This window comes from Pipistrellus hanaki (genome assembly GCF_964339955.1).
Source record: "Pipistrellus hanaki genome assembly, chromosome: 1".
NCBI classification, from domain to species: Eukaryota; Metazoa; Chordata; class Mammalia; order Chiroptera; family Vespertilionidae; genus Pipistrellus; species Pipistrellus hanaki.
The window spans coordinates 16,441,256-16,464,179 of NC_140503.1; the positions used below are offsets into that span (position 1 = coordinate 16,441,256).

Sequence of the window (22,924 nt, forward strand, 5' to 3'; positions counted from 1 at the left end):
GGTGACATACTAAAATTGGTGCAGAAAATTCTTTGAATTTGTTTCAAGTCTAATTCAAAATCCTTTTGGATGATAAAAGAGTTTTTCCCCAGTTGCCATTGAAAAGGTGGGCATAAAAAGACATCGTTCATCTTGGAAGAAATAACTATTAACCAGTTTTTTTTCTTCTTCTTTTCAAAAATAAAATAATTAAATTACATCTGTTGTTTCAGATTTAGTGACACTTATGATTATGACTTGTTTGTATTTCATACCTTGTGGAGGCCCATTGAATATCTTTATTCCCAAGCTATTCTCAAAGTGAAATCTAGTGTAGACTTTGTGAGAGATAAGTCATGGATAACTCAATTTAACCCCCAACAGTTGGGAATTTTATTGAAATTTAATTCAAAAGCATTTAGTCTTTGCTTTAGTTTTAGAAAGTTTTAGGTTATATGGGGTGCTGCCTTATAGACTCTATAAAAAATGGAAATTAATCTTCTTTAGTTGCTTTGTAAGGGCCAAATATAAATAAGATGCACAGAATGAGATTATTGGTCAGGGCCAAGAACATTTATATAGTTACATGCCTTTTAGTTTGTTTGATTATTGTCTTTATCCTTTACTTGACTTACTAACACCTCTCCTACAGAAACTGAAACAGTCTTGTCAACTCATTTTTTCTTAAACTTCTCTAGTCCCATCTGTTTTTCTTTGTTCCAGTTGTCCACTGCTTCTGGAATGTTCTCCTTTTGTGCAAATCCTAAACCTTATTCTTTCTGAAGCATTCTTGGGTTATATCAGTTACAAAGCCATAACCCTTCCTCCTGAACCATCCTTTGGCCCACATCTCTAGTATTTTTTATGGTATCTTTCTCACACGGTCTTAAAGTCATCTGGGATATTTCTTTAAGATTTTAAAATGGGTTGAAATAAAAGAGAAACAGGGCTGCAGAAGAAAGCTTCCCCTGTTATTAAGTGTGTGGGTTAAGAACCAGGTCTTACCTCTGAATCCCTTTGTCTCTCCGTTAATGTCTTACCCATATTAGGCACTGAATTAGTGATTGTTGATGGAAATAAAATACTATAGAGCATTTTTTATGGTTATATTTTAAAGCTAACTTCTTGTCCAGTCATTCCTTAAAAGCACATAATTTCTGGAAGAGTTGTCAGTATTTAGAAGGACCTTTGCTCTTTCTCACTAATTGCATTAGTTTTTGTTGATCCAGAATATATATTTTAAGCAGTTATTTTACACTGGAGGAAAAACAGTGAAAATAGCTTGTAAAAAAACCCAAATGAAAGGTATGTTTGAGTTTGCATAATTTACCTGTCAAATTGTACCTAAGATTTTAAATCTGTATGTGCATAGGAAATACTAAGTGCATTTTTTTTCTTCTCTAAACTTGAGTTGAACCTCATTAACCTTGATAGGCTATTTGTATTCATAAGAATTTCAAGCATCCTTGATCAATGATTCCCCCTAATTTAATCTCAGCCTCCATCTCCCATCAATTTATTCTTCTTGGAAAAAAAATTTGACTTTTAAATTCAATGAACTTCAAAGAAAGAAAAAAACAAAGTGCTGTACATAATTTAGATTAATTGTTGAAAGTGATAATTGAGTGACAACTGACATGATTATGCATTAGCATAAACTTGGGACTTAATGCCAACATTTACTTTTAAAAAGAGAAAGAGTGGTGGAAAACAAATGATAATCGATAATAACTTTTAAAAATGATTAGTACAGTAGGAACTGAAGGAAGGGTTCTTTTACCATGTTGTTAGGTTAAACTCTTTTGATTCTTGCATTTCTTATATAAAGCTGGCTACTTTACTATGCAATAATGCCCCCTTCATTACTACTTTGAAACTCTTCTTAAAGACCTATGGTCTTAGTCATCTTAGTTACCCTGTCTGCAATTTCCTATTGGTATCTTTGGAAGTGGGGTTCTTGAGGTGCCCCTGGAATAATCATTTCCAGAGGCACCTATGGGAGGATGAGATATGGTAGAAAGCTTTATTTCTATGGAATTGCATCCCTTGGTTTCTAAAATCCCATTTCCCTTAGTCCAGTCATAGAGGAATTGTAGCTGGGGAGTTTCCTTTCAGTGTTGGAGCTGGGTCCAACTCAACATCAGGGAAGTTACAGTCCATTAGTCCATTGTGTGTGGCGTCCCTATGGCCATGGGCCATATGGGAAAAAACAGGGAAGCAGGAGCAAAAGAATCCCACAAGCCAGGAGTCAAGTGCAATGCACCAAGAGAGCAAAAACTTCTTTGTTTTGGGATTAAGTATCCCAAATCTTCAAGGACTTGTAATGGCCATGCTCATTCTGGCCCACAACCTCTTCCCCAGGGTGATTGCCTGTCACCCCAACTTTACTGGGAATGCATCTATCTTCCCTTTGTCCAGGCCCCTTTCCCAGTGTTTTGCAGGGAACTTGCCTATACTGCCTGGCCTTCCCTTTACTCCTTTTCTATTACTAATAACTAGCTAATTTCAACGGTATTACTATTGTACTTCTTTTTATCTTAATTTCTTCATCTAGGTGCATGTTGTAAAATAAGGTATTATCCTAGTACTAAGTAATTTTTAATCAGACTAGATTATAAAGAAAACAAATATTGGCAGCAAAACTTTACAGACAGGCTAAATTTGTCAAATTTAATGGAGAAGAGGTCTTTCTGTTAATACAATATAGTGTATTAGGTATGGACACTGATTCATGCCCCATTTTTCTGGTGTCTTTTTTTTTTAATTTTTTTTATTTATTTAGTGAATTGGCTGGAGTAGTTCAGTGAAACCTATTTTCTCCTATAATGTGCAGTCACTGCTCAGAGGATGCAGCCTTGGTTATGTGCAGTCTTTTATTTTTTATTTTTTATTGATTAAGGTATTACATATGTGTTTTTATCCCCCTTCCCCCCCACCCCCACCCCCCTCTCATGCCCTTACCCCGCTAGTGCCTTTGTCCATTGGTTAGGCTTATATGCATGCATATACATCCTTTGGTTGTTCTCTCCCCTTTACCCCCACTCTCCCCTACTTTCCCTCTGAGGTTTGATGGCCTGATCAATGCTTCTTTGTCTCTGGATTAAAAAACTGTGGTACATCTACACAGTGGAATACTGTGCTGTGGTATGTGCAGTCTTAAGGCTACCAGGGATGATTGTGGCGTTAGTTGGATTTTCTTTAACTGTCTAGTTTCTTGATCTCCCAATTAAGCCCCTGGCCAGTCTGAGTCTGTTGATATCTAGTTTTTAGCCTCTATGCTAATTGCTAGATTATTGTTCTATTTTATTTTTAATTTTGATAGTCTGATTCAATTAAACTTGGGTGTTGTTTTTTTCCTGGGGTAGTGTGTTACCAGTCTTTGGGCGGGGGGGGGGGGGGGGGCATTTTCTGATCCTAAGAGGGTTATTCTTAGCTGGCCTTTCCCTTGATTTTTTTCTATTAAAATTATAGCTAATCTGTCATTTCACTGGTTGCTACTAGTACTGTGGAAATTACCAGCATTTTAAATGTTCACCCCCAAGATCTCCATTGTTTTTGATATCAGCCTTAGACATGAATTTTCTTATTCTCTGTCACAAATAATGTCAGTTCTTCTCAGTGTGTAAGATGACCTCTCTTTCTCACCAGAGCCTCTGCATCACTGCACTGGAACAGAGTTCAGGGATTGGAGCCTGTTTCCCACTGGACGACACCACAGCTCTTCAAATGTGGTGCTGGGTGCAGATGGTGGTCTCTGGTCTTTTCAACTTGCCCTTTCTCTTATGGAACCTTCACTGTAGACTTACTACAAGTGGGGCCGGTTGGAGGGAGGGAACCTCAGTCTGTTGGCTGTACTTGCTTGAAATAGAGCTTCTGCAACACTGACCAGGGCTCTGCTGCTCTGAGGGTGAATCTGTAGCCTTAGACTGGGAGTTGGCATAGAATAAGCCTGTATTCTTGGCTATACCTGGTTGGAGTAGTTTCAGTCACCCTGTGCTGGGGAAGGAGATATGGGAACGGGTTGCAGCTCAGATGACACAGACTATCATTCTCACCAAGATTTAATAGATTTTCTTAAATAAATGTTTCTCCATTTGTTCTCTGTCCTTAGGATACTTTCCAGATGCATTAAATGATTTTTATTATTTAAATGATTTTTTACCAGTTGAATGGTGATTTTTTTTTTTTTGGGGGGGGGGGCGGATAGGGTCTTTTAAGCTCCTTACACTGCCATTCTGGAAGTCTTGCTCTCTGGGAGAAATAGGGTATTGGTTAGAAGAAAATATCCATTGTGAATCACGGAGAGCCAAATGATGGAAAATACAGTAAGACCTCATATCACTTAATGGAGTCAATAGGTTCTATGACTTTAAGTGAAACAACATATAATGAAATCAGTTTTACCATAGGCTAATTGCTATAAGTAGGAATTAAGTTCCCACAGCATCTCATCAGCATTATAATAAAATATGTTGAAAAAAAAATTATGGTATTTGAGGGCCTACTGTACAGAAAGGTTTGTAAAAGCTATATGAGACATAGTGAAAAAGGTCTGAAGTTCAAATATGTATGTAATTTGAATCCTAAAAGCCAAAGAAAGAGTGGAATAGAAGCAGTATTTGAAGAGAACAGACAGCAATCCACATAATTAAGACGTTCTGAGAACCATAAGTAGGACAAATACAGAGAAAATCACAACTAGATATGTCATATTAAATTAGTAAAACCAATAGAAAAAGAAAAATTTCAAATGCATTTAGAAGAAGAAGTAGACACATTACCTTAAAAAATCAAAATGGAAACTTACTGGTATCTTCAAAGCACTAAAAGATAGTAATTGTCAACCTAGATCCATACCTAGTAAAAATGTCCTTAAAGTGAAGGCGAAGTAAAGGTATTTCTAGACAACAAAAACTGATGAATTCAGCTTCAATAGAACTGCACTAAAGGTAATTTTTTTTGAAGGTGAAAGGGAGAAAAAAAGATAAGCAGGGAATGAAGACAATAATGTAAATGTAAATATATTTTACTACCAATGATCTATACACTTAAAAATGGTTAAGGTAGTGAATTTTATGTTATGTGCATTTTTCCACAATAACAAAAGAAAAAAATAATCTATTTATTACTCAGTAGACATACAAAGGGATAGCTTTGAGGGATGTTTCTTTAATCAGCCACTCAAGATTCAGACAAAGCAAAGCCGTGTGCTCTCTATACCAATGAGAATTCAAGACATGGCTCCAACCAAATTCCACACCTGTTGAGTTCTATGTATATTAAAGTTAAAATTAAGTAAGATTTAAAATGAAAATGAAAAACTCAGTCACACTGACCTCATTTCAGGTGTTCAAAGGTATATATGGATAACACTGCTATAAAACATCACTGCTGAAAGCTGAAACTGCTACTGGACAATGTAATCTAGAGCAACCACCAATTAATATCAATATAATGACTTGATATTCTCTATAATTTTATTTATTATTTTTTGTTAATCCTCACTAGAGGACATTTTTTCCATTGATTTTTATAGAGTGTAGAAGAGAGAGAAGAGAGGGAGAGAAACAGCTGTGAGAGAGATATCTGTTGGTTGTCTCCCACACGTACCCTGACTGGGGTTGAGATCAAACCTGCAACCCAGGTAGGTGCCCTTGACTGAGACTTTTAGTAGTTAGTTTATGTGTGCCACGAGAAGTGCTTTATTAGACCTTTAAAGCTAAACTGAAAACAAAACAACCAATGAATCACATTTAGCCACATTGATCCTAAAAAATGTATTGTCCCAAGTATTTATGTTTATTGAGAACAAAAAGTGTTTTTGTACTCAAGTAAGATTTATGCAATTTACTTTTAAAATTAAAAGAGAGTGAATATACATAATCAACATTAAGAACAAGAATGGATTCTAGCCCTAGCCAGCTGGTTTGGCTCAGTGGATAGAGCATTGGCCTGTAGACCAAAGGGTCCCAGGTTTGATTCTGGTCAAGGACATGTACCTTGGTTGCAGGCTTCTCCCCAGCCCAGGAGATTCTGATCAGGGCACGTGCAGGAGCTAACCAATCAATGGGTTTCTCTCACATTGATGTTTCTCTCTGCCTTTCCATCTCCTCTATTCTCTCTAACAATCAATAGAATCCTAGCTGGTTTGGTTCAGTGGATAGAGCATTGGCCTGTGGACTGAAGGGTCCCAGGTTCGATTCTGCTCAAGGGCACATGCCTTTGTGGGCTTGATCCCCAGTGGGATGTGTACAGGAGGCAGCCAATCAATGATTCTCATCATTGATGTTTTTATCTCTCTATTCTTTCTCCCTTCCTCTTTGAAATCAATAAAAAAATTTTAAAAAAAAATCAATGGAAAAATATTCTTGGGTGAGGATTTAAAAAAAGAAAAAGAAAAAAGGGGCTCTACCTATAGATACAAAGGAGAAGAAAAATTAAAGAATACCACCTGGAGGCCAGTGTGGGTAAGTGGTTAGAATGTTGGCCTGAGCACTGAAAATTGCTGTTCTGTAATGATGTACAGCAATAATATTATGTGACATTTAGTTTCTCCTCCTCACTATGTAATTAGAAATAAAATAATATTTCTTTAGTTGAACCATGTAATTTATCTTGGTCCTGACAGCTGCCACATCAAAATTGATAAGACATAGGTGTATAACTTTCATTGATACCTGCTTTGGCCTATCATATGTCATAGCAGGTATATCCACAGGTTGTTCTACTACCTTGAAAAGCAGTCCTAAATACCATTCTGCTTCAAGTAGAGCAATTTTGTCCTATTTATATGCAAATGTTCTCCTCTGAAAGTGCCTACTTTAGTTAAACATCAGAGTTGCAGAGTTAAAATTAATAGTCCAACAGAGTGAGAAAAATTAAGAAATTTTTGGGATTTGTGTGCCAGGGTCAGAATTTCCCTAGTGTGTTGCTGGGTTCTAGATGTTAATTACATGTTCCCTTGTGTTTTAAGTTAAACACTCTGAAGAAATGTGTATTTAAAGTGTTCCTCATGGTGAACATTATGCCTAATGAAACAGAAGTTAATATTTTATTTCTTCACAAAGAGATGAATGTATTTAATTAATTGAACATTATTTTCTGTACTTTGCTTAAGCTTAGTATTATGTTTCATTAAAAAGTACAAGGAAATTGTAGTTGTATGAAGCAGATATGTTCTCATAGGATTTATGGAGAAATAATTATTTTTAATCATTAAGAAGTCTGAGGAACCTATTATTCGAAATTAATATTCTTTGTGTGTTTCTGCTTCATTTGGCGAACAAGTGATAATCGTACATCTGGTCAAAATTGATTTGATTGAAAAGAAAGAAGGTTATATTTTTAAAGGAAGGATACTTGTGATGTGGTTACTATAATCTTCTATGTGACTGATCCCTATCTGTTTGAATCATTTTTTAAAGATTAGTAATATGCGTTTTTGCATTGGTTAAAAAATAATCAACTCACAGATTTCAGTATATATTCTAGATTTAACCAACAGTGGCTTAAAAAAACAAAGATTTAAGTAGGATGATCCCCGTGGTCTAATTTAGCTACATACAGGAATATTTTGGGACTACCATACTTGTTTTGATTGATTTAAGTTCTTTTATTTGAAGAGACTTGCCTTAGTTCTCCTGACTGTGGAAAATTGATTAGTTATCTTCTCAGTATCAGTTCATAAAGCGCCTAAATTATACCAAAATGAATGAGTTCATCAAAACATGCAAGAATATGTCAAGCTAATTTCCCAATAGAGGTGAGTGGGGCAAGTCTTAATTAAGAATCTGAGACTTTCAGGTGAAATCTCATTAAATATTTTGTTTACTCAGTAAAAGCAAAAATTTATATTTAGCTTTTAGTGTGGGAAGTAGAACTGCTCTAGGTATTTTATGCAGTAGTTGTTTATATTATCGGCAGAGCTGACCCTGCCAATTCTTCCAAGAAAGGAGAGATTTACTACAGAACAAAATAAATTATGACCTTGCTGGCCAGCAGCAAAAGGCTAAATTAGCAAGTATATGGTCCCTGCTTCACTTCCACTTGCTGTATCTCTGTACACTGTGTCTAATTTGGCCTCAAAACCTAGCTCGGGAATGCTAAGCTTTTGGTTTTGCAACCTCCATGAAATAGGAGACTATATTAGCAGGAGATGGGGAGAGGGGCCTGCTATTGGGTCAGAAACAACAGTGCATTTCCTTTAGTTGAGAAATGACACTGCCTTATATTTTTCATAGTCCTCGAACCCAGCCTGTGCCTGTAATTGACACTTAGTGAATGCTGGTTGAATTTATGTTAATCCTAATATCACATTTATAAATACACTAGAGGCCTGGTGCAGAAAATTCGTGCATAGCAGGGAGGGGGTCCACTCAGCTTAGCCTTCACTCTCCAATCTGGGACCCCTTGCAGGGGTCTTCAAACTACGGCCCGCGGGCCATATGCGGCCCGCAGAGGAGTCTGATCCGGCCCGCCAGGTTTTTTGGGCAGTGAGCGCAGCCGAGGTGTTACAGTAGGAATTAGTAGTTCATATAGTCCGGCCCTCCAGCTCTCTGAGGGACCGTGATCTGGCCCCCACTTTAAAAAGTTTGAGGACCCCTGCCTTAGGGGATATCCGACTGCTGGTCTAGACTGGCAGTCAGACATTCCTCTCACAATCCTGGACCGCTGGCTCCTAATTGCTCACCTGATCGCCCCTAACTGCCCCCCTATCAGCCTGATCACCCCTCACTGTCTTTGCATGCCAGCCTGTTCTCCTCTAACTGCCCCCTCCTGTGGGCCTAGTCACCTCTAACTGCCCCCTGCTACCGGCCAGGTTGCCCCCAACTACTCCCCTGTGCTGGTCTGGTTGCCTCCAACTGCCCTCCACTCCCCCTGCTGGCCTAGTCACCCCTCATTCCCCCCTCCCCCCCCGCCACCTTAATCACTCCCAATTACCCCCCCCCCCCCGCCAGCCTGGTAGCCCCCAATTGACCCAACTGCCCCACCCTCCACCAGCCTGGTCACCTCTTACTGCCCCTCTGCTGGCCTAGTTGTCCCCAACTGACCCCTTCTGCCAGGTTGGTTGTCCCCAACAGCCCCCATGCTGGCCTGGTCACTCCTCATGATCCCCCCATTGGCCTAATTGCCTCACGTAGCCTGATTGTCCAGTTGTTTGGCCATCCCTCAGGCCAGCCCTGGGCAGCTGGGCAGCTGACATCTGAGACTTGCCTGTGCCTCGGGCTGAGAGGTCTGGGGGACTCAGGAGTCAGGTGCGAGGAGTGGTCTGACCCACCAAGGGGCGGGCCTGACTCTGCCGTGTGCCTGCCGCCCCAGCGGGGCTGAGGGGACTGGGCACCACCATCTTATGGCTGTGGGTGCTGCCATCTTTGAGGGTGTGACAGTCAATTAGCATATTCCCTCCTTATTGGCTGTGGGCACCACCATCTTTCTGAGGGTGTGATAGTCAATTAGCATATTCCCTCTTTATTAGATAGGATTTCCATGCATTAGTAATATTATATTCATTCTGTAGTTTTTTTGTTTTATTTTTTGTCTGGGATTTTCTTTTCTTTTTTTTTTTAAGCATCCTGTCTATTTTAGTTTAGTAAAACTAAATCATCTATAAATGCAATTAACTGGCCACATGGGAATTAAAAATGTTCCAACATGCTGGAAAATATTGATAGTTTAATTTCAACACCAAAAATGTAGACAAAATGTTACTGTTTTGTCCTATGCAAGAGTCAGCCACCTTCCTCACTGGGGTATTTGCATCTCATTTTGGATATAATGTCCCTATTCTCTCACTCAGTGTTTTCATCTTGTCCCTGCTTTAAGGATATCATATTTTAGGCCGGAACTAGTCTAATCCTTGTTCAGAGAGTTAGTATTAGGATCATTAATTGAATCATATTTCAAATGGTGTTCTGCTTGAGGCTTGTTTGCTATTTACTAGCTTTATTTTAGTTCTTTGCTTTTTTGTTGTTTATGTCCCTGTTTCCCTTGTAAAGAACTTAGCTTTCAAACCTCAGAGGGAAGGTAGGGGAGGGTGGAGGTTATGAGGGGAGATCAACCAAAGGACTTGTATGCATGCATACAAGCATAAGCAATGAACGCAGACACCAGGGGCTGAAGGCATGAGCGGGGTGGAGGGAGTGGGCAGGGGGGGTGGGGAATAAGAACACATATGTAATACCTTAATCAATAAAGAAAGGAAAAAAGAAAAGAACTGAGCTTTATATGCCTATATGCTTTAAGCATCATTTTTGTCTCAGTGTATCATTTTGATATACTCAGACAGTTGCTGCTTTTCACTGTACTGTGTTTCTACAAACTGTACTCTAAAACAAATCATTCTATTTTGTTTTGTATGTTTTTATAAGAGAAATATTGTAATTATGAATTGGGTTTCCAACTGAGGAGTTTTCACTAAAACACTATACTTAAAATGAACTTGTCACCAAAGACAAGATATAAAAACTCAATCTCTCTAATAATTGAAATTGAAAATTTTTTATTTTCAGTAAAATGAGGATATTACAAACTCATGTAATTTTACAGTGTACATGTTTACTCTAGTATACTAAAATATGTGTGTGAGTATATCAACAACCATTCCATTATATATTCAATGTATCTAAAAATTACAGGCTAGCTATTATAAATACTAGAGGTCCGGTGCATGACATTCATGCACTGGGTGGTGGGGGGTGGGGTAGAGAAGAGTGTCCCTCAGCGAGGCCTGAACCCTTTCCCAGTCCTGGAGCCCACAGGGGAATGTCAGTCGGACATCCTTAGCGCTCACCAGCTGTCAGCCCAGCTTGTGTCTGAGTGGAGTTCCCCCTGTGGGAGTGTACTGACCACCAGAGGGCAGCTCCTGTGTTGAGCATCTGCCCCCTGGTGGTCACTGAGCATCATAGCGATCGGTCATTTGCCATTTGGTCGATTTGCATATTACCCTTCTATTATATAGGATTATAATAGCTAATATTTCCCCCTAGAATTTAGAAGGGACGCCTTCTCAGATATTATTAAACTGTCTGGGAAAATTGAACAAGTGACTTGTTCACTAATTTTTCATTAGTAAATAGAGGCTTTACAAATGATTGTATTTCTTTTTTGTTTGGCCCTAATTTGGGATTATTTTTCCTCCCAAACATTGCAGAATCAGATTATTTTGAAATTTTACAAAAGGCTTTATTTATAAATGTTTGGTAGGGGTGTCTATTTATTGAGATATTTTCTTGTTAATTTTTTCTCTCTTCCTCATTCTCAACCCCCTTTTCCTACTAACCCCAATATTAAGAGCTCTTTAGTCAAGAAAGAAGGCATTAATGGGCCCCAGAGGTCAGGAAGGTTAGCCACACTCTTGCCTTAGTGGAGGTGTGGTGTGTTTGAGTTCTGCGATTGGCTGGCATGGGCATTCATTTTCGATCTCTATTGTCTCTCTTCCCTGTACCTCCTTCTCTTTCTCTTTATTACTTCCAGTAGCAACTGTTGAATTATCTTCTTTTTGTTCCCTTAGCCACCACCTAATGATCTTAGCTCAGGGCTCTTTTCTTTTTTTTTGAGAAAAAAATCATTGTTATAAAACATTATATAATCAGATAAAAACACTGGGAAATAGATGTAGGTATAGATTAGGCTGTATAAATTTGAGATGGAGAAGAAAGAATTGCTCATATATATCACGTTTATTAAAAATAACTCGATGTGCCTGTCTCCCTAACCAGGCTGTGTGGTTCTCTGGAGCAGTAGAATGCAGAACCATGCCTTCTTTCTCATCTTTGGGTCTCAGCCCCTTGGATGTTGCTCAGTGCAATAAATGTGTATTGGACTGAATGGAAGCATACCTGTATTTTCTTCAGAAAGACTGACAAGGCTTTTTTCTTCTTTTTCTTTTCGAGTCTCTTAAATGCCATAGTTGGTTCTTATCTGTTATAAGCCAGCTTCATTGAATTTGATTGCAGAAATTGAATTTAGATAAGAGAAGAATTGGTTCTAAAAGTCCATTCCTGCTATAAATGGATGGTTTTCAATTATTTTTAATGTCATCATAATATTTTAATATCCTAGTGTTAGCATAATGTCCTTTTATAATTAATCTTTCTCAAACACAGATCTGGTCATGCTATTCTCTTATTGAAAAAAACCTCTGAAAGCTTACACTGGATATCAGTATCCCCCAACTCAATTTCTGATCTTATTTTCCAATGTCTTTTTAGACTTCTTGAACTATGACTCTTTACAAACAAACACCAATGGCCCACTCTGTGGCTCTCGTTCATACTGTCATGTCTTGCTTTAGTTTTGTGGTGGGATCAATGAGATAATTATATAAAACATTTACCCAATTCATTGCATTACTCAAATACCCAATATATTTCAGTAGTAGCTGTACTTCTTTATTTATTATTATTATCTCCTTTTCATTTAAATCTTGGCTCATATGTCACCTCCTAAGAGAAGCCCTCCCCAGCCACACTGTAGAATATAGAATATAGACCTCTTCAGGTAGCTGTCTATCACATTTTAGCACCCAGGATTATCCATGTTGTAATTTAGCTGTGAATAGCTCCCATTTGGATTATTAGCTTCTTTGGTGTTGAAGCCAGGTCTTATTAACCTTTCTATATGTGCCTAACACAGAGAGTTTGTTGAGGGGAAAATGGATACCTCTCATGGTTACTGCTTGTTAATAAAGTTAATTTATAACATAGTGGTAAAACTTTTAAGTAAGGGCAGAAGGAAAAATCACTATCATGAGAGCTTTCTTATCTCACTTTAGAATTTTTCACATAAATAAGTGCACAATTCTCAATTTACTGTTGTGTTTGCATGGACAAAGGAGTGACTCATTTCTTCCAGGCTGCATTGAATTTAGCAAACTGAGCAAATCGGAACCTGTTGCTAAGAAAATAAAGCTTGTTTTCGAGGCATTATTTTGTATCTTTGCCATAACGTCAAAGCATAATATTAATCAAGAGAGAAACTTTAAGCCATAGTTCAGGAATAATGCAATCTGGAACTGAACAATCTGCCATTAGCCTGAACGAGTGGGTAAATGCTTCCAGTCTCCATTTGTAGGTGCCTTAGTACAATGCAGGTATTTATTGTTTGCCAGCTCGAAGCATCATCTTAGCCCCCTGAACCCAATCTTATTTGGACACATGACCTTGTCATGTTAACTTTGTCATCCCAGGTATTTGGAAACTAACGCGCAAGAAGAGCAGCTTATGGGCCACATTGTTAGCACTTATTTCTGAATTTGTCACTCCATTCCAAAGCTTTACAATAGTGTCTTAATGTTAATGATTACAATATTATTTTATTTGTGTGAAATGTTATATAAAAGCAATGTCCTCTCATTTTTGAGTTTAAAAGTAGATCTACATGCCCTGGCCAGTGTGGCTCAGTTGGTCAGGGCACATAACCAAGTTGTGAGTTTGATCTCTGGTTGGTGGGCCCAGGAGGCAACCCAGACGTGTTTCTATCTCACATTGATGTTTCTCTCTCTCTCTCTCTCTCATCTTTCTCTCTCTCCCTTCTTCTCTAAAAATAAATAAAATTTTCTTAAAAATTAGATCTGCACCTATTCTATTCAAATTGAAACTATGTATGAATTATGATTATTTACTGAAATTTCTAAATGTATCATTGACCAACTCTGCTTTAGGAAAGCTAGATTTTTAAGAGTTTGGGTTATATCCTGGATTAGATAAGAATTTCAAATAAATTTCAGTTTGTTTAAAAATCTGTTCTACAGTGATTCATGTAAGCTTGAGGTAAGTCCAACAACTTACAACATTACTAGAGGCCCAATGCACGGAATTCATGCAAGAGTAGGCCTTCTTTCCTCTGGCTGCCGGCACCAGCTTCCCTCTGGCACTGGGATCTGGGCTTCCCTTGCAGCCCGGCTTTGTCTGGAAGGACATCTAATTATTAATAGCATATTATACTTTTATTATTATAGATTTAGCTTGAAGTCCTTTTATTTAGAGCTTTTAACTCTACTCTGAAATATAGTGTTATTTGTACTGTTTGTCATCAGCTCTCATCTTTTTGTATGAGTTTTTATTTTGACAAAATTTTAGGAAGTGAAATCTTGCATGACTGTATGATAATCAGAAAACATTGATATTTGGTTGGGCAAAATCCCGTCTTATTAAAATAACGCACAATGTTGTTCTCATCAACAAGGTTCTATCTATTTTATTTGTGTTCATTTGGAAAATACATATTTTCCTGTTTTGGATAATGAAGTAGTTGGAAAAAGAAAATATATATATATTTAAAAAAAATATTTTTTTTGATTTTTCAGAGAGGAGGGCAGAGGGATAGAGAGTTAGAAACATCAATGAGAGAGATACATCGACCAGCTGCCAATGTACATGCCCTTGACTGGAATTGAACCTGGGACCTTTCAGTCCACAGACCGCGACACTATCCACTGAGCCAAACTGGTTTGGGCAAGAAAATATTTTTATAAAAAATTATTTTCAACTAATGTGATTATAAAATATACCGAAAAGGACTCATAGCCTGGCTGGTGTGGCTGAGTTGATTGAGCTTCATCCCAGGCACCTGGATGTCAGCTGTTCAATTCTCAGTGAGGGCACATGCCCAGGTCCCCAATAGGGGGCGAGTGGGTTGCAACCAGTTTGTGTTTTTCTCCCTTGATGTTTCTGTCTCTCTCCCTCTTCTTTCTTCTTTCTGAAATCAACTTTAAAAATATTAAAAAAAGAAGAAGAAAAGGACTCTTTTCTAGATTGGTTGCGAATGAAATTTAATGCAGATGATTCCCAGTTCAGTGACAGTAGAGACTCTTGTTTGATATATTATGCTTCTAAATTTGACAAGAATATGGACCCAATATTTCACCTGCTTTATTTCTAGAATTTAACACGTGAATTGGACAACAAGGAAAAGCAGCAGATACAGATGTTGAATCAACTTAAGGAGATCCAGAATCACTTTGAGACGTGTGATGCCAAGCGCAAGCAAGCTGACCACCAGATCTCCGAGCTGACGCACCATGCTGAGGATGCAACCAAGCAGGCCGAGCAGTACCTCCTGGACTTCCAGCAGTCAGAGGCCCTGAGGCAGGAGGCAGCAAAGAGGAGAGAGGAGCTGAAACTGAAAGCTCAGGAGTCCATTAGGCAGTGGAAGCTGAAGCATAAGAAGTTAGAGCGAGCAATGGAGAAACAATCTGAAACTCTGGATCAGCTGACAGACAAGAATAATCAGGTATAAACGCCAAATTCCTAAGGAATTATTTTTGCTGTGACCAACCATTCATTCATCTGTCCTGTGAACAAACACTTGTGTGCCATGCTGTGCATATAATCTATCAAGATGTCCTTGATAGAAGAGTGTTTATGTCCTGAATCTTTCAAGGTAAAGAGTGATTTTGTTTTGTTTTTTAATCTTTTTTAAAGCCTTTTTTTAAATTCCATGGCTTTTCAGAGTGGGCCCTTAAAATAGATCTATCCCTCCTCCAGTTTAATTTTTAGTTCCTTACACTGAAATCATTGCTTAATACTCATGTGTAAGAAAATCACAAAATCTTTCTTAACAATTACGTCACTTTTCACCCAAGGCATATATTTTAGAACCTCATTTATTGGTATTATACAACTTATTTGTTAAAAAGAAGGATTTAAAAATGCAATAGTTACTACTTGACCATTTTGTGGCAGCCACTATAATAGGGTTAGTTAAATGACTGATATTGATAATCTCACTGAATGAACAGTATTATCAGATCACAAGCCTCTTTAAGACTCTGCTTTTGTGCCCTTTTGATAGCAACAAAAAGCATTTCACTGATCTATGTATGCATTTCACATCATCTTTTCTGTTGCACGATCAGTTACTTTAAATGGATTTTATGCTCGTATGTTGATTCTCCAGAATATCTTTGAGTTGAATTAAACCCAGATGTTTATAAGATAATAAGCAGGAAAGTCATGATTTGATTTTTATCTATGTTTAGTCTTGGTTTGTCATTTCTTCTTTGTCATTTGTCACTTGTCAAGAACTATGAACATTCTGGAAGAATAATGATTTGAATAAGTTGACTTTCTTTAAAAAAAAAAATGTAGGACAGTTACTTTATGAAATCAATTGTCAGCACATAAGAGCGACAGGTCTTTGTTTCAGATGAGCTGTCATGGAAAAGATGTTTTACCTCTTACGTAGGAGTTTCTAGACCTACAGACAACGGAGGACGTGATCGCTTGGCCCTCACTGTGGATGTTTGCATTCCAATTTAACCCATCGGGCTCATACTGGGTGGACCAGTAAATAGCTCTAAAACTTTCAGACTTGAATCTGAACTGATTTGATTCTAGGAAATTGCTCAAACTTGATTATTCTGCTGTCAGCCTGGTCTGGCAACAGGTTCAGTGAGCCTGCCTATAAGGGAGGTTGCTAGGGGGAACAGTGGTTGCGGGGGGATTGATTGATTGAGAACCATCTGGGGATTTTACTTAATTAGAGGAAATTTAGAAGAGTCCATGCTATCAGACAGTATCCTAATCCATGGTGCTGAGAGTTTTCTAGATTGAGCTTTTCAGAATATTAAAGATTATTAAACAATCATTTCCCAAAATACTCTTAATATAATTATTTTTTATCACTTAGCATTACTAATGATAAGCAAAGAAGTAGTTTTAAAGTGATTGCGATAGTTAGGGTAGTATCACAATTATCACAGCAGGCATTGTAATTTCCACTTTAAAAGCCTTAAAATTAATGCAGCATGTTGCAGTTAGAGCAATGGTTAATCAAGGAAGAAAGGGTAACATATATTTCACTGCAAATGCATGTGTCCAATAAATCTGTGATGTGGAAATACATTGTAAATAATTTTGGGGAAAATGGTTTTTTTTTTACATCTTTCTGAATAATACCACTAATGAGTATTTAATTCTTAATATAATCTCAAAGCCACCTGAAGGCATTAGTAATACAGCTTACTCTTTTGTTTTTTTTAGGACTAATTATTTTCAAAATGTGCCTTCAGGGTATATTTGGAAGTTCATATTAAAATAAAAATGATACTGGTTGACAAGTAAAACACATTATGGTTTAAAGAATAAATTAATTGTTTTATAAGTAGCTTTGTTGAGCCATTTTATATGGTCAAAAGATATCATCTTTGGATTTTAAAAATAGTTCTGTGCATACTTCTATATCTTTTTCCAGAATAAATTATTTTCTGCTTTAAGATTTTCCAGTAAAAAAATACATTAGAAGGGCCCTGGCCAGATTGCTCAATTAGTTGGCAACCTTCTGTACACCAAAGGTTGTGGGTTGGATTCCTGGTCAGGGTACATACCTAGGTAACAGATTTGATCCCGGTTGGAGCATGTACTGGAGGCAGCTAATCAAAATTTTTCTTTCTCATAGATTTTTCTCTTTCTTTATCACTTTCTCTTTCTATCTAAACATATCCTTCGGTTAAGATTAAAAAACAAAACAAACTTAATTAAAAATTACATTGGAAGGCTAAAAGCTTTTATTTTCCTTAAAATTGCCCTGATTTGCTTTCTTTTTTATCTTTTCGTATATATATATATATATATATATATATATATATATATATATCATATTAAAAAAAACTACTTTATTACTGAAGGATATGGAATATCAATAAAATGACATATCATTGCAGAAACAAACATAAATTAGATTGTATACTTTCTTTAAAAGACAATGACATGGATGTATACATCAGGGAATCATGGTGTTCTTTAAGGATATGTAGATGAATGTGTATTGGAAGACCTAAAATTCTATAGATACATATAATTTACTCATAAGTTGTGACCTTTTTGTTCTTAATTCTTAATTAATTAGTTAAATTTAAAATTATAGATGACATAAAATATATTAGTTTCAGGCCAAAAATAAGCATGAAACCTTTGTTTTACTTTTAAAGTGCTGTTTGAAGTCATTGGCTTTTATACATGCTTCCAAAATGCTAAAGAAAAAAAAAACAACCAACTGATTCTGTTCATAACATATGCTTTTCTGAATGTTCCAAATTCATATACTTTTTAACATGGATAATGGGAATCATCTTAGGTTGTGTGTGTGTGTGTGTGTGTGTGTGTGTGTTTGTGTGTGTTTTCTGAATTGGCAGAATACTTGGCTTTCTCATGTGTATTGAGCTTTTTGCTTGATAGCCTTTGACTTCAAGAATCTTATATTGTCATTTTTCCTTTTGTGTATTGCTTTCATGCTGAGGGAAAACAACAGCAATATGTAATAAAGACTGTCTTTTAAAGTTTGAATTTTTCATGTCTGAAAAGTGAGAATGATCAATGCTTGAGTATTTTTAAAACATGTAAGCAGTATTATCAAATGCTATTAAGGAAAGGCTAGATCACGGATATATATATGGTCCAGCAAAAGTAGTTTACAGTTGTTTGTATGGAAAATTATACAATAATTAATATATAAGAATATAAGAATAAACTCTGTTTTGCGTACACACAACTGTAAGCCTACTTTTGCCCTACCCTGAATTAGCATAATTTAGCAATCTGTCTGCATGTTCCCTTGGCCATCTTTTAGTGAATTCAAGAAAACTATGTGTCCTTTGTCATCAGGCCTTTGAGGAGTTCCCTCCTATTTCTATGTCCATCATGGTTTTAGACAGTTTCATTCTTTTGGCTTTACCCAGCCATTACAATTCTTTCATAATTTTTACTTACAGCTGATCTTCTTCAGAAGCAGGGTTTTCTTGGTTAGAACATTCTCCTCATTGTTCCTGACTGTGATGTATTTTTCCATTATGCGTCAACATTTCTCATGGATTTTTACACCTGACTTCCCTTCAACCTGTTTTATTACATGCAATTTTTGCCATTATCTTTGGCGACCTCAAAGTTCCAATCATTAACCTATTTAATTCTGTATCTTCATACTTCACTAATTTCCTAATTTACCTTCAAACAACTCAGCAGATAAATTCTGTGACTAAAATTTGTTATCATTTGTAATTTCTGTATGTTCGGATCTCTAGTTCCAAAATTTCAGTCTTACACATTTTCTCTTCCCCCCTTTCCTTTTTTTAACCATTGGCATTTGATTTTCATCTTCCTGATTCCTCTGGTTGTTCAGCCATTTTCTGGAATCAGTTTTTTTCCCATCACACTGGACTTCTTCAAAAGCTACTCTGATTACAAGCTCACTGGCATCTTTAATTTCTTCCTTCAAACTCACACATTTTATTGATCTTCAATCTATAAAAATTGATCTTCAGCTCTCTACTTTTTCCATCCCCATGCAAAAATTACATAGACATGTCAATGGCCTCTTATAGTGGTCTTGGTTACCTCCGCACCCCAATCCATTCCATTCCATTCCATTCCATTCAAAAAATTTATGTGGCCCAAGTACTAGGCATGCCAGCCTGTTCTGATCAATAAAGAATTCTTTATGTAGTCTATTGGGGGGCTTTGGGTAAAAATTTACTTACTCTTAAAAATGATGTATGAGATAAGAGCTTTTTTCCTTATCTTAATGTTGTATTTGGCTGGAATGCCTGGAATGGCCGAAGCTGTCTTGGTGTGGCCCTGAGAATGAAGGCTCACCCAGAGAGGGTATTGCTGGGAGAAATGGGGAGAGGTGGACCTGAGCTTTGATGTACTGTGTCTGCAGCAGTCCTGTCTGGGGAGATGATAATAAATTACCTGGTGGTTTAAGCCAACTTGGATTATAGTTTTCCCCCTGTTCTCAGTAGCTGATGTGAAACATCAATTTTAGGAGCTATTTATTAGTAAAAAAAATAACACACCTAAATATAGGATTGGCTAAATGGAGAAGTGGGGTGACAACAGGGAGGATCATACATTTCTAAAGGGAAAGTTGGCACACTATACTGTGCTATTGGAAGTAGTTGTTTTAACCATCAGAAGGCATACCTTGGGGCATTGATGCCACACCTCAGTGTGGTATTATTAGTAAGTGACCAGTAAGAAAACTTTAGGATGTTGACATATGTTGTGTACTTCTTGCAGCCTTCAGAAAGGTCCTATAAGAGAATGTCAAGTATGGGTTGAAACTGGTCTGTCCAAAAGCAGAGAGCTAAATTTTTGGTGTGGAAAAATTAAAGATCTGCAACCTGTAATCCAAATTTTCTGAGTATGATAATTTGGAGTCTTAAAGTTGGAAAAGTCAAATTATCTATCCATCCTGAAATTAATCCAAGCAAGAGAGGGAGGTCAGACACATAGCAGAAATAAATAAGAACTAAAAAAAGAACAACCAACCAAAAACAAGCCAGATTTCTCGGGCCCTTTTCAAGCACTTCTACTTAAGCATTCCTGGCCACACAAAGGAGCCCCATGTCTGTTGTTCTGAGTTTCCTCAAGGTAAAGGCTCTTCAACTGAGGGCTCCTGGGAATGTCTAGGATATTGAGCTGGGTGGTTAAGACACTGACATTTTCAGACTCAGAGACAATGTCTAGACAATATCTAGAGCTGTGGCTACTAGCCAAGCAATTAATAAAAAACAAATGGATGAACTTACTTAGTTTTTAGTACCTGTGTTGCCAAAGAAATTTCAAACTTGACTGCTATGAATTGATGTGGTGTGTGTGTGTGTGTGTGTGTGTGTGTGTGTAAAACTGCAGAATTGTAGAGTATCAGAGCCTGAGCTTTGAAGGACTCTTCCTGAGCCACCCAATTAATTCCTGCTTTGTGGGAAAAAACAATATTCTTGCTATTTAAACCAACTTTAGAAAGACATGACAGTATTTTAAATCAAAGCCATTTCATGTGCTTGAGCTTCATCTTGAAAATAGGATTTTTATCTTCAGGGCTGCACAGAAGTCTCTCAACTCATGGCTAGGGGGCTTTGTTACTTGTTCTAAAAATTAATCACTGTATTTAAGTCTCCTCCCCTTTTTCTCAGGTGGTATTAGTGTCCTTACAGCTATGACTTGGTTCTGCCCCTTTTTGTTTTCTCTAGGTGGTAAGTAGAGTGACTCCCAAAGACATTCCACTCTTTGACTGGATCTGTCAATAGGATGAGCTATCAGTCCCACGATTATGTTTTATTAGATGGCACAGTTGACCTTAAGATAAGGAGATTATCTGGATGAGCATAATCTAATCACAAGAGCGATTAAAAGCAGATAGAATTTTGTCTGTTGGGATAAGGGAGAGTTAGAGGGATTTAGAACTATGAGATTTATGTGGTATTGCTGGTGTCAGAAACAGAAGAGACCCTGAGCCAAGGAGATCAGATGACCTCTAGAAGTTAACACAATGCTTGGCCCAAAGCTAGGAAGTAAACAGGAACCCAAGTTCACAGAACTAAATTTTGCCAACAATATGAATGAACTTGGAAGTGTATTTTTCCCCAAAGGCTCCAGACTAGAGCCCAGGTCAGCTGACACCTTGGTTTCAGCCCCAGGAGACTCCTAGCAGAATGCCTTGCCTGGAATTATGACTTATGGACTCAGTTGAGGTAATAAATGGATATTCCAGCCACTAAATTTGTTGGAATTTGTTACACTGCAATAGAAAAACAATACATCTACCCTTAGGCTTATCTGTATTTCTAGCCATTTTTCCTGCCTTACAATCTTTCCAAAGTGAACTCATTTATCTGGGTTCAGTCTTTGCAATCCAGGGACACCGACTTATCAGTTATCCCTCTTCACAGTTTTGATCACTCTCTTGCTTGAATAGCAAGGTTTCTCCTTGAACTTAATTTCCATTCCTGCTTTTTGTATCCCCTTTCCCATTGTGTTCACAGCTTTATGATTTAACTACTATCCTTCCTATCTAATAAAAGTGTACTATGCAAATTGACTGCCACTCCAACACACAAGTTGGCTGCCCGCATGTGGTCAAAGATAGATGCCCCTATGTGGACATAAGATGGCCACAAGATGGCCAGCGAGGGAAGGTAGTTGGGAGGGACCTGGTATGTAGGGGAGGGCAGATAGGGATAAACAGGCCAGTAGGGGAGGGCAGTTGGGAGGGACCAGGCCTGCAAGGGAGGGTAGTTGGGGGCAATATAGCCTGCAGGGGAGGGTAGTTAGGGGTGACCAGGCCAGCAGAGGAGAGAAGTTGGTGGCGACCTGGTCTTCAGGGAAGGGCAGTTGGGAGAGACCCAGGCCTGCAGGGAGGGCAGTTAGGGGCAATCAGGCTGGCAGGGGAGTGGTTAGGGGGTGATTCGGCTGGCAGTCAGAAGCAGGGGCAATCAGGAAGGCAGGTAGAGCATTTGGGAGCCAGCAGTCCTGGCAGTTGGATATCCCTTCAGGGGTCCCAGATTGGAGAAGGTGAGGCTGGGCTTAGGGACACACCCTCCTGTGCATGAATTTTGTGCTCTTTATAAAGATAATTTCCTTAAGGCCATGGAACTACTTATGACTGGACTAAGAAGCAAATTCAGTTCTCTGGCCAGAGCTTAACTGCTTAATCACCCACCAACCTCCTTTACTGTTTCTCATGTCAGCTTCATTCTGTTTCTCCCTGTTTGAATTGAGGGATTTGAAGAAACTTTGCTTTTGAGTGGTTCACTTATTTTATCATGGATTGTTTCACACTGATCTATTAAAATACGAAGTGTCAAAATGCCTTGCAAGTATTGAGGCAGGATAGTAAGAAGCTAGAAAATTTCTTGGCAAAAGGAATTGGGAAACCCAGACAGATAGTTAAACAGTAGTTTGCAGCCATCTAGTAAATTTAGGTGCCACACAGTTTGCAGCCATCTAGTAAATCCTGTCTTCTCTCAACCAAGGACACTCAAGAGTAAATGCTTTGCACTTCTCCCCAACCAGAGGGTAAATAGCTTAAATCACCCTATCCAGGGAGATAGATAGCAGAAATCCAATTAATGCCATTTGCCAATCATACCCAAGGACAAATGAAGTTAAGGGAATAAATCTCATTTTGGCACATCAGCATAAAACTAATGAATATTCTATTAAGATCC

At 37.8% G+C, this 22,924-nt stretch overlaps 1 protein-coding gene across 3 annotated transcripts in view; it reads left to right on the forward strand.

The window, feature by feature from the left end:
- Nucleotides 1-22,924, forward strand: part of CEP128 (centrosomal protein 128) — a 313,428-nt gene that overhangs the window by 84,634 nt on the left and 205,870 nt on the right. For all 3 annotated transcript variants that reach the window (XM_084891426.1, XM_084891427.1, XM_084891428.1), the window contains exon 15: nt 14,860-15,210. In XM_084891426.1, coding sequence (XP_084747552.1) covers nt 14,860-15,210 — 351 coding nt within the window. The remainder of the gene's footprint in view (nt 1-14,859; nt 15,211-22,924) is intronic.